This window comes from Bactrocera dorsalis, chromosome 4, assembly GCF_023373825.1.
Source record: "Bactrocera dorsalis isolate Fly_Bdor chromosome 4, ASM2337382v1, whole genome shotgun sequence".
NCBI classification, from domain to species: domain Eukaryota; kingdom Metazoa; phylum Arthropoda; class Insecta; order Diptera; family Tephritidae; genus Bactrocera; species Bactrocera dorsalis.
In genome coordinates, this window is record NC_064306.1 from 22,510,221 (window position 1) to 22,527,674 (window position 17,454).

At 34.6% G+C, this 17,454-nt stretch overlaps 2 protein-coding genes across 12 annotated transcripts; both read right to left on the minus strand.

Moving 5' to 3' along the window:
* Positions 1–564: 564 nt before the first annotated feature.
* Positions 565–13,950, minus strand: LOC105222652 (nuclear transcription factor Y subunit alpha). 11 transcript variants are annotated; one of them, XM_049454340.1, is made up of 4 exons: positions 13,811–13,950; positions 2,235–3,365; positions 2,093–2,174; positions 565–2,034 (listed from the first exon to the last, which is right to left on the minus strand). In XM_049454340.1, the coding sequence occupies exons 2-4, from the start codon at positions 3,311–3,313 to the stop codon at positions 775–777; spliced, it is 2,421 nt and encodes an 806-aa protein (XP_049310297.1). In that variant the 5' UTR covers positions 3,314–3,365; positions 13,811–13,950; the 3' UTR covers positions 565–774. The 11 variants fall into 11 exon arrangements, with proteins under 11 accessions (XP_049310297.1, XP_049310300.1, XP_049310299.1 ...); XM_049454343.1 differs by having other exon boundaries at positions 2,235–3,360; positions 13,811–13,941; XM_049454342.1 differs by lacking the exon at positions 13,811–13,950 and adding an exon at positions 10,417–10,579 and having other exon boundaries at positions 2,235–3,360.
* Positions 13,835–16,332, minus strand: LOC105222651 (translation factor waclaw, mitochondrial). Its single transcript, XM_011200051.4, has 7 exons — positions 16,199–16,332; positions 15,790–16,138; positions 15,514–15,732; positions 15,190–15,458; positions 14,633–15,120; positions 14,064–14,509; positions 13,835–13,992 (listed from the first exon to the last, which is right to left on the minus strand). Exons 1-7 carry the CDS (start codon positions 16,255–16,257, stop codon positions 13,867–13,869), a joined length of 1,956 nt encoding a protein of 651 aa, XP_011198353.3. The 5' UTR covers positions 16,258–16,332; the 3' UTR covers positions 13,835–13,866.
* Between the last annotated feature and the right edge of the window lie 1,122 nt (positions 16,333–17,454).

Genomic DNA, 17,454 nt, shown 5'->3' on the forward strand with positions numbered 1-17,454 from the left:
ATGTATATGTGTGTATTTGTAACCACTGAGAGTCAAACATAAGTAATGCAATTCTTCTTCTTTTCTTGAAGTTTAGTAAATGCAAACTTGTACGAAATCGTCTATGACTGAACAAAATTGTGGATTATTCCTTCGACTTTTAAGGTATCTGACAAATGGGTGATTTCATAAGTTTCTGATTGGGCTTTGAACTAATTTTACAGTTACTGATTTTGTGTCTTATTAATTTCTTCAGACATAATCATTTATAGATTAAGTAACACCGTATCGGTTCAGTAAAATTATTCACTCATAAACGACTTGGGTATTCCATTTGTTCGCTGACACCAATTAACACTGCAAAATCAACAATAACAACAATAAGAAGCTGGCGTAGAATAGATTCACTTTCTAACTAGCTGCATCAAATTCCCTGGTTGTTGGAACGATAGTAGAGTCTTCTTTCACTTTCGGTTTTTTATCAGGCTAAGGACTGTCAACTCGGCAGCTTACTCAATATTAATTGGGGATATTTTGTGCAGCTACAAGGACAACACATTGCGAAGAAAAGCTTCTGGCACAACATTTTGTGAAAATACAATGTAATTAAGATTTTATTTCCGACTTTATGCTACTAGTATTAAATATAACTTTTGAAAACAATAACAATTTTTATTACTTCTACAAACTAAGCATATGTGAATAAATGCAACAAGTTGCATTTTTAAGATACAATTTCTTTTTGGTGCTTATATGGTTGGGTTAGTGAATAGTACAGTGATAACCGATTGCTGTTTAATTTGTTAGTTCGGTGCGATTGGCAGCCACCTCGGCCAGAATGAGTAAGTCTGAGGTAGACGAATTATCATTGCATAAATTGCCAAAAGTGTTGACGTCGGTGCGCTGATTGTCTGCTCCCGTTGCAGCCGTGGAGTTTTCGATTTCGCCGAATGGTAGACATTTCGATATTGCGCCATCTGGCGATGCGTTGAAGTAATAACAGCCGTTTATGGTACTAAAATTTTTAGGCAATGGAATAACTGACGCGATTTCATTCTCAATTACAGTGACGTCGCGTCTGGTGATGCTCTCTTTTCGCGCTTTACGTTTTTGACTGCCAACAACCTGCTGCGGCGGTGCTTCCCGACTTTTGTTCGGACATGATATGGTTGGCGCGTGCTTTACATTTATTGCCTCTGAATTTTTGTTGTTTACTGCATTGTTTGAATGGCGTTTCTTCGATGTGAATTTCTTTTTCTTCTTCGTATTGCGCTTGCGCTGTAAGTAAAGATCCAAACTGAGTGCTGGCAATTCCTTAATTTTGTCTTCCAAATCGAAATTTGACAGATCGTTATTTGATTGAAAACCCTCACCGCGGGAAGTTTCACTTATTTTAATATTATTTCTAGATGTCGCTAACATAGCGCACGTGGATGAGAAATGATTGGTGCTATCCAGTGCAGTTAGGTTAGAACTGCTGGAAGGAGTCACAATGTGATGAGCGTAACCGTTGGGATGGCTTTGTGATTTGGGTGTTTTTATTTTCTTCGAAACCGCTGAAATTTGCCCTGAATTAATAAGTTCCTGATAGATTTTCCCTTTGCATGCCCTTGATGTTTTCTTCGGAAAAATATCATCTTCACTCCCATTACTGGAGAAGCTATTCTCACTTAACAGGCGATTTTTGTTCGATTGCACGCTTTCTGCGCCGCTATTGGGTGACATGTAAGCGTTCAAAAATTGTGACGTCTCGCCTAAGGCTTTCTGCAATGCATTCTGGTTCGAATTGCAGTTGTTGTTGTCGCTTTCGCCACTGAACAGATTACTGAGTTCACCCATTTGTGCTTCATCAGCTAGTTTAAAAAGGTGATTGTTGCCACCCTTCGAGTACTTTGCTAGCACAGCACTCCCGCTTTGCGCACTCATAAAAGATTTCATGTCGTCTTCCGGTTCCGTGCTTGTATTGCCTGGGCGAGTGTTCAAGGTGCGTAGTGGAGGAGCGGGCAGCTTGTACCATTTGAAGTTTGGATTTGCGTTAAAAAATGCGTCTTTATTCTAAAAATAAATTTATATTATTATTTATTACAGATGGAAGTGAGTAAAGTAAACACACCTGTTGCGCCAAATTGGTAAAGCATTTCTTATCAGTTGCGTCTAAGGAAGCCCACCAGTCTCCAAGTATCTTGGTGATAGCTCTAAAAGATAGATTTACTAATTAGTTAGTTTAGGGGAAGACAAGCCGCTCACATGCTTACCGATTTTCCAACGATCTGTACCGTTCCTTGACTATGGCTCTGTGGCGTTTGCAAAATATCAAGAAAGCATTCATCGGTCTGCGCGCATGATGGTCTGGTGTGCTAGACATTGCCCCTTCAGTTGTTTCATTCTGCACTTTGTGCACAGTCTCTACATCAACATTCAGTTCAGTCTCCTCCGTTTCCAATCTGGTGATTTGCATATTAAAATTTTCATAGCATTTCACTCGCTTTCGTTTAGCCGCTAAGTGCTTGCTTTTCAGATAACGTTCGTAGTTGGTCTCGGCATCATCATTGTTGTCATCCTCATCTAAATCCTCATCTTCGTCTTCATTGTCTTCTTCATGCATACTGCTATTGCTACTTTCATTCGAATAGCTATAACGGTCCATCTTGGCATAATTGTGCACATCCTCGATGCGGTGAAAGGCATTTTCTTGGTAATCAGTACTATAAATGGACGTCGTGCCCCTATCGGTTGAACCCATAAGAGCAGTGACACCGCGAGCTGTCTTTTTCATGCCATCATTGACTAAGTCCTTATCACATTCTACATTTTTGAAAGTATTTGGGAAGCTACTACTAATATTACTATTACTGTTGTTGTTGTTATTATTATTATTGTTATTGCTGGCGCTGCACTTGCTGCTACTACTTAAACTAAAGGCACTTTCTTTTCTAATTACGTTATTGTTGTGATTTATTTTAGTTATGCACCCATTAGGCGTAGTGCGCTCTCTTTCCGCGTTCAAGTTGTGAAACTTATCATAAATCCATTGATTGTTCTGCAAATTGGGATGTATTTGCAGATGCTGGACATGTACTCGTTGCGGCTGCATGTTAATCTCTTTGGTCTCGGCACTTTGAATATCGGTTCTGGGCTTATTATCGACGGTGCAAGTGTAGGGATTAATAGAGGCTTGTATTGCATATGACGAAGTGAATCTTTCGCCGCCACTTTGAGGTATCTTCGAAGTATGTACTAGTTTGCATTTGTCCAATGGCACTAATCCGTGTGGAAGTATGACTTTCCCATGATTTATTACATTAAAGTCAACTGTGTTTGCGCTGTTGATCATGTTGTTTTTGTAGTATTATTATTATTTGTAAGAAAACTTAAACTCATCTGTACTAAAAAGAGAAAAAATAAAATAATTTAATAAGGAGTCTTAGCGTGAAGTAAACATCAAAATTTGCTCTCATTAATAGCGGCTTTTAAGATGAGCGCTGCATTTCTCAAAAAAAATAAAATAAAACTCCCGAGAACCTTTGAGATTTTGTATAATCGACATCAATATAAGTAATAACATCGGCGTGACTGTGATCGGCATATACCAGTGCAACTCGGTGTGACTAACATCGGAACTAAATTGTTCGCTATACGCCTAAATCGAGGGCTTAAACTTATTAATGTATAAATATTTTTTCTATTTAACTATCGTGAATATAATAGCTTTATTATGTAATAGGATAAAATATATTGTGACATATTTGGAAATATATTGGCTAGAAATCGGAGTAGATATGTATGTTAAAATAGTTTAATACAGTCTTATTGGTTCATTCGTTTCATCCCACTTTTAATGCTCTAAGATTGGCCGTAAAAAATGGAAACATGATTGTTTTAAAATAAAATATTCTTGGACCTTACTTAGGGAGAGTTTATCAACACCCTCTTATATATTATAATCCATTCTTTACGAATCTGCTTCGAAATCTGTTTGTTGAGGGGCCCAAAAGTATGAATCATTATTTGGGTTATGGAGTATTAATTCCGAGGAACAGATCTAATACTATTCGAGGTAATATTGAAAATTGTTCAGTTTAACTAAATTTATTATATGTAAATATTTATTTATTAAATAAATATATATTTTTTATAATTCATGTGAATAATTATAATAAACTAATTTTTATTTAAAAAAATCAAAACACAAATTTAATGGAAAAAAATGAAACACTCATTCTAAGTTCTTCTTTAATTGTATTCTCATGAGCAATTTCGATGCAGTGTGCGTATCTGTATACTATATGTTTGCCTGTGTTGCATTTTCACAACGGTAGTGTCACGTCGACAGACGCAATTGAGTGCATTGATGGCAACGCCACGGAGAGGTATAAGAGAATAATTGCAAAGATCTTGTTTACAAACATTGCTAGCTTTTTATTTATCCCCACATATTCACAGATGACTTTATATATGGATATGGATCATATACGCACATGCATATATGCATATGAACGTACACCTATACACTCTTGTCCACTCCTCACACACAATTCGCAAGCTTCAATTTTAATAACATACCTATACTCGGAAAGGAAAGAGATGATGGCGACACAGGTGAATAATTTGTAGCTTTTTGAGTTGCGAATTTTTATGAAATTTTTTATAATTCCGTATCAGTTGATCGAAAACAAAATCAGATACGTAAAATGAATTTACTTCTTCACATTAACGTTTGATCAAAAAACCATTTATGCATACAGATACGTAAGTATGTAAATTCGTAATAGCAACTTTTAATGAAAAAAATAGAAAAGCATAGAATTAATCGAAAAACTACGCAACAACAATAACACCAGTTGTTGGTGGTTTCACTAACACTGTCGAGGTCGAGCGCTGAATTTCGATAGTCAAAATAAAATTAAGATATTTACACAAAAAGTCGATGCACAATTGACAACATGCGAAGGCAAATAAAGAATATGCACTTTGGCCACAAAAGCTGTATTGAAAATTATTGCCAATTTTTACTAAACAAAATGTCACCGCTTTCGATTTTCATAAGCGTTGGAATGCTTTCAATTTTAATTCATTTAATTTAATTCGAAACATTGCACATACTCGATGCAGGGATTTCGACAATTTTCACTTTCGGTTTTTGCTCAGTAATTAAGTTGACTTCTTACTTTGAGTTTGTCGTGAATGATGATGGTGTCGGTGGCGGGCTGGGCCGTTGTTGCTGCTGCTGCTGTCGCCTCTCCAATGCGCTACGTGTACGGTTAGACTCGGCGCTGTACGCAGCTAGCCCCAAACGATTTCGGTGCCTCTCCACACACTCGCCCATAGCACATACATACACATTAAGAGCTATGTGTGTGTGTGGCGTACGACAATCGAGTCTCCCCCCAAACATACACAAATGCACACATGTATGTACATTGTTAAATATAAATATTGTGGCTATTCAAAGGTGTTGTTGTTGTACTTTATGCTTGAACTTGATTGCTACAACATTGTTGTTGGGATTATTACTTATTACGTGCATATTTGTTTTTGTTTCAATACAGTAAAAAATGGAAAAGCTTTCAATAAATGTACTCTTAAACTTATCCCACTTGTGCTCCAACACTCATACAAACATACATACATATGTACATATGTACAAGTATTGTGTACAACAGAAACGTAAGTAAGTGCGTCTAAATGTTGACAAATAGGAAAGAATAAATGCTGGCGTAAAAAATACATTGACTTTATCAATAAAATATTTGAACGGAGCTGAGCTGACAAAATGTCGCCCACAATTAGATCGGATTGTTGATGAGCCATTCAAAATCTGTGTTCAATTATTGCTACTGTATCAATGTAAGAACTAAGGTCTAGGGCTAACTGCACCTCCTTTGTGTCTATACAAATTGTGGACACTTTGACCATTCTGACAACACATCGGAGGAGTGACAGTTTTTTGGGAAATTTAAATTAAAATAAAAAAAGTCAGTTGATGTGAGCGGTCATTCATAATTCGTTAGGTTTTGTCAAAATTGAAGACTCGATTATGCCTTGCTTAACTTTGGTTATGCTAGCCAGGATTAGTAAGAACGAGGGTCTGTTTTCAGTTATTACCGTTCGATAGGCAGTAAAGATTATTTCTATTATAAACAATGTTTAGACTAAGTTGGTGCAGAATGAGAAAGGCGAAGAAGCTTGATTCTCAAAGAAAAATCTCAAAGTAGTTTTCATTGACATTGTTGTAGGCTCATAGAGAGTAAGGCGGGTCCTGGGATGATTGCAGTGAATTGTTGAATAAAAAAATCTGCAAAACATTGTTGGTTAGTACTCCAGGGCCAGGAGGAATTGCTTCGATCTCTCCCCTCTGTACTTCACCAGCCAGTTCTTCAGATAATCAATTAAAAATTCGATTAACTTTATTTAATCGCTTAGGAAAAGACATTTCCATTACTCAACAAAATTTGAAACACATTACATCGGAAAAAAATTTTAATACATAACATTGTGAAAATTTGAAACCAATTGTTTTTGAAGACGAAAAATAAACTGTAATATAAAGTTTTGCAACGGTAAATCGCCGATTATTTACTTGTTATACTCTTTCATACTCCTGGAAACTAGTCGTTTTTAGCTCTGTTACTATTTCCTCGCTTCAGTCCGGATTACGCGGTGTTTCCCCTAGTTCATTCCCTATTGTGCAATGAAAGAAATATGAAAAAGTCGACTGGCCTCAAGCTCCTTCCGTTAGGTATAGTGTTCAGAAACGCTTAATTACCATAATATTAACTTTTATTTTATTTTATGTGAAATCATTCCATTTGAAATATTTGCTTATAATCACAATTAGATAGGGTTTTTTTCCACAAAGGGGATGTGTTCGATTTATATGAAAGCTCTCTTTTGTGTACAAATGTATGTACATTTCGTATGTACGTATAATATGTTATGCTAAAATCAGCTGATAGTGTTTGTGTACGTTTTTGGTAGATGTTTTCGATCATTTTTTTTTAACAAACTCACTTTGTTTCACTTGTTTTTTATGCGTTTGAACCGATTCTTGACGCATTTCAAATAATTTCGTTGCGAATTGACTTCGTATTATGTCAAAAATGGACCGACATATTATAATTTGGTGACAGCAAAGATTGTTTTGATTATGTGAAAAGTTTCTGTACAAAAAGTGTCGCGAAGTGATTCTGCTGCTGACGAAAAGAGAAGAGAGCGTTGGACGACAAAGCCCCAGAAGAGAAGGGTATTGCTTTGCAAAGGTGCGAAAGAGAACTCATGTCTCTTAGTTTGGGAGCTTTCTAATGATTTGTTTCTATTGCTACTGCTTTGGGGAGCAAGGTTCTTGCCAGTTGCCATTGCATTTTCATGTTTCATTGTTTTTCTTTTTAACTGTATCGTTGAAAATTTCAAGGTCATGGGTACTTGTAGTAGTCGTGCAGTACATAGTATACGGATGTACTAACTTGCTGTGTCGGTCGGTCGGTCGGTAGGTTGGTGGGTCGGCAAGTCAACTAAAGGGATGGTTTGTTGGCTTCTTGTTTGAGGTCGTCCAAACATATTTACAAGTATATATGTAAGTATTTCGTACTCGTCTGATCTATGCTGGAGGGATGGCATTAAAGGCACACACACACAGCGTATTATGTTTTTTATTGTTGGTTGTCTGTTCACGGTCAGGAAAATTCGATTTACTTGCTAAAAAAGAAAAACAAAGACTACAAAAATCGAGTTAGTTTTTTTTCCAATTTTACATATCATTTTTTGTTTGAATATCTTCTATGTATATTTTAATGTATAAAATGTTTGATTAATTGCGGTCATTCAGGATGCAAATTGAAAATAGATAAAGATAAAAGAGATAAAAGGCGGAAGTTCAGAATGCCGCTGGTCAAAGACTTCCCAATGAAAACAAAGTATTGAACAAAGAAGAATTATACAAATTTACAAATTTATAAAAAAAACACACAAAGTTCAATGAAATTATTATGTATTTCGTATTGTAATATGCCTTATGTTCAATATTTTAGTCACAAAATGATAAAACGGTGATTGTAAACCAGATTTATCAGTTGGACAATAACCGCAGTACATTTTACGATTGAATGAAAGTCAATTGAGAAAAATTCTAATTCATTACATCTCAAAGGCATTCTCCTAGTAAGAAAGTTTTCATTTATCTTGTGCTTTTATTGACTCTTTTATTTTCCAATTTTAAAATTTTTGATTTTAAGAGCTTCTCATAAAACTCATCACCAATTCAGAGATTGATGAAAACTTTTGGAAAACTATATCGTTTGATAATTTCGCAGTCAAAATGGATATTTGGTTTTTATATTGAAATGTAATAGGAGTACCGACGTCCATGTGTCTTTAGTATGTATATGAGTACCATTCGATGATGATAGTGTGTTGGAAATACGAACAGTCGAATACGACTTGACAAGTTTGAGAAAACTTTCATTAAAATAGATCAGAAACCCAGTCAAAGAGGCGATAACTGTTAGCGATATTTATGGCTACTACATGACAATAATTAGGTACGACTCCACTCCATTATTTTTTTTTGTTTGCGTTTGACAGAATTGCCGTTAAAATAGGCAGCAAAAAATAATAATTTATTAGCATAAAGTTTTATAGATTTGATTATTTTTACACTCTTGCAACATGTTGCTAATAGTTTTGTTTACCTAACGGTTGTTTAAACCACCTAAAACTAATCAAAAAAGATATAGGGTTCTGTATACATAAATGATTAGGATGACGAGACGAGCTGAAATCCGGCACCTGTCTATTCGTCTGTCACTCTGTGCAAGTGACAACTTGACTAAAAATTGAGATATCACAATGAAACTTGGTACACGGCTTCCTTGACAAAGACGTAAAGACGAGTTCGCAGTTGAAAGACTTGGATCAGGCATTGCCATACCCACAAAATGCCATTAATCATAAACCGCTCACTCCCCATATAACGGTACTGTTCCTATTTTTTATTCGAATTTATTTTCGCAACATTTTTTAATACAAAGTTCTTCCAGCACCTGAAGAAATTTCGCAGTCTTGTCTTGTTTTAATTTTAATTTCACTGATATATTTCAATTATTTTGACTATACCTTCCCTCTACAATCTTCTACTCATTTCTCTGAGTTTTTTTCATTATAAACTAATAAATACACTTTTACAAAAATCATTGTTTACAATTTCCATGCAAATTTTACAGTTTGTCTACTTTGCCTCTTCTCATTCCTTCTTTTTTTGCATCAAATAGGCTTAGAATTTAAGACTTACTTTTTACTATAAATCGCAGATAGCAGCAGCACATCCCGTATATACTCGTACATATGTGTATATATGTACATATGTCTATCACACTTAAGATTTGTTTCGTGAAAATTACCTTATATGTATAATATATTACTGCATTCAATTTTGTCATGAGTAATCCTTGTAAAGGAACACTGACCTTTTCAGAAAATTACTTCGTCTGGTAAATTAATATCGCTTAATTTCATAATAACCTCAAACTTATAAATACAAATACATATGTACATACACAGGTGCCCAATGGGATGTTTGCATGAATGTCGGTGAATTTCTCGTTTTATTATTCAACGACTGCACTCTATACACCAAACAGTTCACTTATTAACGTCATTGTACGAGTACACTTACATATGTATATTTGTCATTGTATTGGTACTTGCCTGCATATTGGCAGCAGTGCATATGTATGTGCATTTGCAATTTGTTCAAAACTATAAAATCCAAATAAATATTGTTCCAATTCGCGTTTTCCAACATATCAGTGCAAACATTTCATTTTTGTTGGTAAATAGTTCGCCCAAACTGACCCGCTCAACAAAAGCTCATTTTACAAGCGATTGCAGTTTACGATTTGGTTAATTTAATAATGTATGTACAATAATAAAAAGATTTGCGGCAATTAAAATTGTGTACAAATTTGCAAAATATAATATGCAAATACACACATACATACATGCACACTGTGTGAAAGGCCTTTACAGAAACACATACGTATATAAATGTGTGTGTATATTATATAAGTGTACGTTTGCTTTAAATGAAGATTTTATTTAAAAATTTCAATTTTATTAACTTCGATATTCAACACGAAAGTAACTGCATTTTGGTTTATACAAACCTGAATAAACCCTTCCGGAATTGACTAAATTAAGGAGTAAACTGTCCGAGTTAATTTAATGTTTTTGTAATTAAACGATTTGGATGCTACTCAAACAGATCAGCTGTGCATTTAAACTTGCTGAACACCGTAAGTTTCGATTTTTTATTGTGCTCTCAAATAATGACACCTTCCGCTCGGATTTTACGAAAAGTTTATTATTTTAGGATTATTTGTTTACTGCAAACCGAGTTGATAATTATAAAAAAATGTAAATTGTTTATTTGTAGGTACCCACATTCACAAAACTCGATTCGATCCAAACTGTCCCAAGCAAAGTTACAATGCAGGCGTACGTACGGGACCGACTAGTTGCGATATCAACGGAGCAAAAATGCTTACTTGTCACATACGTTTCACATCACACCGAAGCGAATAGCAACGAACCGAGTAAACAAAACGACTTATAGCGGCCATACACAGGCACACTTGTGCGTTCGATCTGTGTGAATTCGTTTGCCCATACACGACACACAAATCCATTTTGCGTTCGTTCTTCACACAGTTAACATGTGCGACAGGCAAGCGGAACATTTCTTCGATTTTATTTCTAATGTAGCACTTTTATCTATTTCTTTGTATTTCGTTAATAAGTTATTCCAACTTTTATTTTTCTCAATTTTATATTTATCACTTTTCGTTTGCCAAATTGCCAATTAATTTTTTATAAGATCAATAACTTCAGATGCGAAATCTTTATTAAGGGGAGAGCCTGCTTTAGAAGATTCAAACAATCGCTTAAATCTCTTTAAAAATTATCTAACAACAAACAAAGTTATAGATTGGAACTCGAAATATTGTCGAAGCTAGAAGGGAAATAGTGTCCGAGCGTCAGACAGATTCATACAAGTATATGAGCGCTTGGGCAAAAAGCGAAAAGCGCGATTTCTCGGTTTTTTATTTTTACGATTATTTTAATTGGCGGGCAAAGTTGGAATTGGGCAAAGTTTATTATCTTTGGCATAAAATTGTCTTCTATTTAAACTAAAAAAAAACTAGGAAAAGTCAAGTTTGAACATATTTTTAAAAAAATAAAGTAAATTTTTTTTGGAATTCTCTTAGTTTAAGTAGAAGATAAGTTATTAAAAAACATGAATCTCTTTGAATTTTTTTTTCCTGATAAATGCATATGCGAGATGCATCGGGTGATTGCTTCCTAAAGGCAGAATATCAAAGATTTCGTATTCAAAAAATTTGTGAAAGATGTTCAAATATATGACTATAAAGCCTAGAAATTTCGCTTGAATCAATTATTTCTTTCCCTCCCAAAAAAATCCTCAAAAAAATCGATTTTTTGAAGCCTCTAAAGCAGTCTCTCCCCTTAACACTTGCAATTGTCCGCGATCTTCACTGCTCGGCGACACGAGAGAAATGAGATTTTGTGCGCTCACAACGCCATACACGATAAACATGCTCGCGCACCGATCGTAAAAAATCAAACATTTTCGCGAACATGGATCGGTACGCGAACAAGCCCATACACGAGTAAACCGCATGTTTACACATACCGATCGAACGCACATGTGCGCCTGTGTATGGCCGCTATTAACCAAAGGAGGAACAGACAAAATATATATCAGGCACACCGATTTTAGAAGTGCGCTACACAGGCGTTTAGCTGATTAGTAACACACATGTCCTTATCGCCTGTAGGCGTTGAATGCTAAGCGATACATAAATGTTGATTTTGTTGTTCAAATGTTTCACTGTCTCAATAGTTCGAGGGAACGCCGAGGACTGCAACAAAAAGACTATCGAAGTAAAAATAATAGTTTCTAATCAAAACGTACATTTAAACAATTGGCTGTAACAGTTAAACACCAACACTTGACTCCAAATAACCTCAATTTTTAAATTACAAATATAATAACTCTTTAAATAACAGTCGAAACCCGGATTATCGCACAAAGATAAATTAAGAAATTTATTTTTGCGGATTCTCGGCGCAGCTCAGCTGTTTGTTCTGTATTTGATTATTTTGACAACATCAATCAGCAGAAGGAGAGTATCATATTATTTATAATTTACATTTTCAGACTAAAGCGAGTGTTCTTTTGTCACTCGCTTAAAAGAGAACAGCTGTTATTGCAGTTCTCGCCGTTTATAGGGTGCTGTTGGTGAGCAAAAATTAAAAGCTTCTTCTTGCTTTCGTCGCTTTATTATCTATCTTACTTTTTATTGTTCATTCTTCGCAAACTTGTATACATTTTGCTTGTATTGGTTCATGCAAATGTATAAGTCAGGGATTTATGTGTTGATATTGGTGTTTGCAAAGATTTTCTGCCCTCTGATTTCTTTTGTTGAAATATTTATTTTGATAGTTCGATTAGCGAAAAAGTCATAAATTAAAATAAAATAGTTGAATTCTTTTAGACTTATGTTAACTTATAAGAAATTTGTTATTAATTAAAAGTACGATAAAAAGGAACGTAATATTTTTGCTTTGTAATATTTTTAATTAATCACTTTATATTTTTATCGTGGTGTTGGTGCGCTCGTGAGACGTCAACAAATCAAAAGCTCCACCAGCTGTTTTGCACAACAACAGAGTGTTGGTGCATTCACCAAAATTGTAAACAAACTGCCAGTTAATACTTGCGACTGAACAAAGAGCGCCACGTCAGACACTGAGGCACGAAAGTCTCTTCTGCTCCCCAATACCAAAGCGACTGCGTTCTAGTGTGAGTGAAAATTTGTTTTTGGCTGTGTGTGAAATCATTTCGGCATGAGAGTATGTGTGAGAGAGATTGTATTGTTTTTTAGTTATATTACATTTCATTTATTTTTGTAAAATTCTGGTTTAAATTTAAACCCAATTTTAACAATGAAAAACATACATATTAAAAGGGAATGCCTGCAACAGCTGTGGCAATACATGAAAATTGATTAAAGCTGGGGCTTATCGCAAAAGGAACGCATAAATATGTATGTACGATTGTATAAATATACATATATATGTATACTATATGCATATTTATATTTTTTGAAGAAGGTTGTGGTTTCTTTTCCGTACAAGTGATAACAGCTGGTGTTTATCTGTACGACATGAGACAGAACTAAATACTTTGCACATTAATCTTGCCATTAGGTTATTAAGGCGATATTTTAATATATGTACATATATAAATGATTTAAAAAGCACTAAATATTATTGTCAATAAAAGTGCGATTCGACTTCAATATTAGTTTAATCATGCTATGAAATGTGTTTAAACTTCAGGACAATGTTTTTTATACAAACTAATTCCATATGCTCAAAAGTTAACACAGAGCTCTACAGGCTATCACTGCTTTAGTTAAATCGTACTCTCAGTTTTTCCCTTCTGAACATCTAGTATCACAGTCCACTTATAACTGACCTTAAGCAAAAACCCTGATTAGGGCTTTAAAAATATTTCCACAACAACCTCTCTCGCTACTTGGCACTTATAATTGTGTTGTCCCTAATTTGAAAAGGTTAAGAGAATTTCTAGAATTTCGGAATTTTCATTAAAGCGTATTGTATTAATTATATAAAAGATGCAGATAAAAACATAGAACTCGCCTAAACTAAATAAACAAAAATGATATCCTAACGCGAATACCTTAAAAAACGGTAAAATATTGGAAGAACTCTTCAAATTACTACCCACCAGAAAATAGTATCCATTATATAATTTCAGTGCAGATTATTTGGATTTTTTATTCACTACCGCTTCAACACCTTTATAAAAGTCTCATGAGGTACACGGATATTTGCAAACATTCTCATTTTCTTTTTACCCTCCGCTTGTTGTTTTAAAAGCTTCATGCGTCGCGTAACATCGCCGCCATACTGTGAAAATATGAACAATTGAATAGTATTATATGTAATTACTTTAAAATATTTTAGTTATATGTACGCACCAGCTTGGCAGTAACGTCTTTCCTGTAAGCTTTAATAGTCTCTCGGGCCAATACTTTTCCTCCCACACAGGCTTGTATGGCGATTTGCACCATCTGTCTTGGTATAAGTTCCTGCAATTTTGCTACCATTTCACGTGCGATAGTTGTTGCTTTCGAAACATGAACAATTCGACAAAACTCTTCAACAGGGCGACCATTCAGGTGAATATCCAATCGAACAATATTGGTTAGATGATATCCGTGATCTTCGTAATTGAAACTAGCATAGCCGGAGCTTAAGGACTTCAGATGATCATTAAAATCTAATATTATTTCACTTAAGGGTAATATGTATTTCATTAAAATACGATCATCATCTATATTGATTGATGATTCTTGTATGCCACGTCGATCAACACATAAACTAATTATTTGACCCAGATATTCAGTGGGGGTTATAATGGTTCCTAAAAAAAATTGTTAAAAACATTAAGTAAATAGGTTTTTACACATCGAATATCATTTTGATAAAAATAATTATATGAATATATCGATATAGTGTACAAATAATAAGAAGAAAAAATATATACCTTTCACCAATGGTTCGTAATATTCCTTAACATTGAAAGGCTCCGGAAAGAGTGCGGCATTTGAAAGTTCCAAGCACTCTTTTCCCATTTGTTTTATCATTTTCGGATTTTTCAATATGATTCGGTATGTAACGGATGGTGCAGTAATAATCGGTTCCGTTCCATATTCTTGTTCTAACCGTTGACAGAAAACCTCCATATGTAGTAATCCGAGAAAACCTAAACGCCATCCTTGACCCAAGGCTGGACTAGAATCGACATTTACTGTGACTGCCGAATCATTTAAAACCAGTTTTTCAATGGCGCCACGTAAAGGCACGTGCTTGGATTGGTCAGCGGGATACACGCCTGCAAATACCATTGGTTGCTGCGGCTTAAACCTAATGGCAGCTTTTACAGTTTCATTTTTTAGGTGAATTGTGTCTCCAATAATAGACTCTTTGCTATTCCTCATGTTACAGGCAATTAAGCCTACTTGTCCAGCAGAGCTGCGAATAATAAAATATTAACTCCATTATAATTAAATATCGTAAAGGAACCCATATAACCACACTCACATTGTTTCGATTGGATCCTCCTTCGGACGCAATATTGTAATGCCTTTAACCGGGTAGGATTTTTTTGTAATCATCGATTGGATTTCTTGTCCCACTCTCAGTGACCCGTTTAGTACACAAATTAAATTTAAAGCGCCACGATATTTGTCGAACCAGCTATCAAATATTAAAGCGCGAAATGGAGGTTTGCGATCGACTTGTGGTGGTGTAATTTTCTCAATCACTCTGTCAAGAACAGCGTCAATACCGGTTCCTAATTTGGCGGAAATCTTGAATATTAACAATTAAGCTTCGATATATTTTGCAAATATCTTCATATATTACCTTTAGAACGCTATTAGGGTCGATTCCAAATAAATTGTACAAGTCTTTGCACACACGTTCCGGATTAGCATGTTTAATGTCTATTTTGTTCAGTACTGGGATTATAACCAAGTTTCGCATTTTCGCTAAATAATAGTTCGCTACAGTCTGAGCTTGTATACCATGGCAAGCATCCACCAGTAATATAACCCCATCGCATGCAGCCAGAGACCTAGAAACCTAAAAAATACGCTAAAATGTTATGAGTTGTTTATTGAAAGTGACTTATTGTTTAACCTCATTTGCGAAGTCCACATGGCCTGGTGTATCGATCAAATTTAATAAATATTTCTCATTTTTATATGTGTGGAAAATTGAAGCGGTCTGTGCCTTAACAGTAATCCCTCGCTCCCGTTCTACTTGTAAACTGTCCAAAACTTGGGCTCCTGAATTCTGGGCTATCGCACCTGTTAATTCTAATATACGATCTGCCAAAGTACTTTTGCCATGATCGACATGCGCGATTATGCTGAAATTCCTAATACGTTCAACTGGAATATTGTGGAAATCTGCAACCTTTTCATCGGCATCATTACTAAAGCTACTGCATTGTCGTCCATGTGACTTTTGTAATTGAAAATCTTGCCTAAAAATATACTGAAAATCTTGTAGTGTCTTAACGATTTCTCATTAATTCACTATTTACCAACAACTAGGACGAAAAGTACTCAATTTATATGATATAGTAAAAACTCGTTTAAACATTTTTATGTCAAATATAACATATTTATATAAATTTTAATCTCAGTCGATTCAAATCTTTATCAAACAATTGTAAAATTATCGATTGTAAGTCATCTGTTTACCGAATTGCCAACTAGCTTCAAATCTTAAGGAGGAAACCAATGCACGACGCACGTACGAAAAATATTCACTCGTATTCAATAATTTTCTTCAGCAAACTGCGGAAGTTTGAAAAAGTGTTCCTGGATATTTATTTAAGATAGAACGAAACAAACCTAATAGAAATAAAATTAAATGTAATTAAAAGGTTAAATGAAGATTCACCTTTCAAAAAAGAAAAAATAAAACTAAATTACCTGTCAAGTCGCATCTATCCGAAACTCACATAGTATGAAAAATTTAGCCTGACAAATAACCCTTGCACATGTTGAAACACATTAAAGAGGACATACACGGGTACACATGTGCGTTCGATCTGTGTGAATTCGTTTGCCCATACACGACACACAAATCCATTTTGCGTTCGTTCTTCACACAGTTAACATGTACGACAGGCAAGCGGAACATTTCTTCGAATTTATTTCTAATGTAGCACTTTTATCTATTTTTTTGTATTTCGTTAATAAGTTATTCCAACATTTATTTTTCTCAATTTTATTTTTATATTTATCTCTTTTCGTCTGCCAAATTACCAATTAATTTTTTATAAGATCAATAAATTCAGATACGAAATCTTTATTAAGGGGAGAGCCTGCTTTAGAAGCTTCAAACAATCGCTTAAATCTCTTTAAAAATTATCTAACAACGAACAAAGTTATAGATTGGAACTCGAAATATTGTCGAAGCTAGAAGGGAAATAGTGTCTGAGCGTCAGACAGATACATACAAGTATATGAGCGCTTGGGCAAAAAGCGAAAAGCGCGATTTCTCGGTTTTTTATTTTTACGATTATTTTAATTGGCGGGCAAAGTTGGAATTGGGCAAAGTTTATTATCTTTGGCATAAAATTATCTTCTATTTAAACTAAAAAAAACTAGGAAAAGTCAAGTTTGAACATATTTTTAAACAAAATAAAGTAAATTTTTTTTTGGAATTTTCTTAGTTTAACTAGAAGATAAGTTATTAAAAAACATGAATCTCTTTGAATTTTTTGTTCCTGATAAATGCATATGCGAGATGCATCGGGTAATTGCTTCCTAAAGGCAGAATATCAAAGAT

Bases quoted from the DNA above. Each gene is read 5' to 3' on its own strand.
- LOC105222652 (XM_049454340.1), bottom strand. From the start codon at position 3,313: ATGATCAACAGCGCAAACACAGTTGACTTTAATGTAATAAATCATGGG. The intron at 2,175-2,234 runs GTAAGCATGTGA...TCTATCTTTTAG, and splicing joins TACAGATCGTTGGAAAATCG to AGCTATCACCAAGATACTTG. The intron at 2,035-2,092 runs GTGTGTTTACTT...ATTTATTTTTAG, and splicing joins TTACCAATTTGGCGCAACAG to AATAAAGACGCATTTTTTAA.
- LOC105222651 (XM_011200051.4), bottom strand. From the start codon at position 16,257: ATGTTTAAACGAGTTTTTACTATATCATATAAATTGAGTACTTTTCGT. The intron at 15,121-15,189 runs GTGAGTGTGGTT...TATTATTCGCAG, and splicing joins GAGGATCCAATCGAAACAAT to CTCTGCTGGACAAGTAGGCT. The intron at 13,993-14,063 runs GTGCGTACATAT...ATATTTTCACAG, and splicing joins AAGACGTTACTGCCAAGCTG to TATGGCGGCGATGTTACGCG.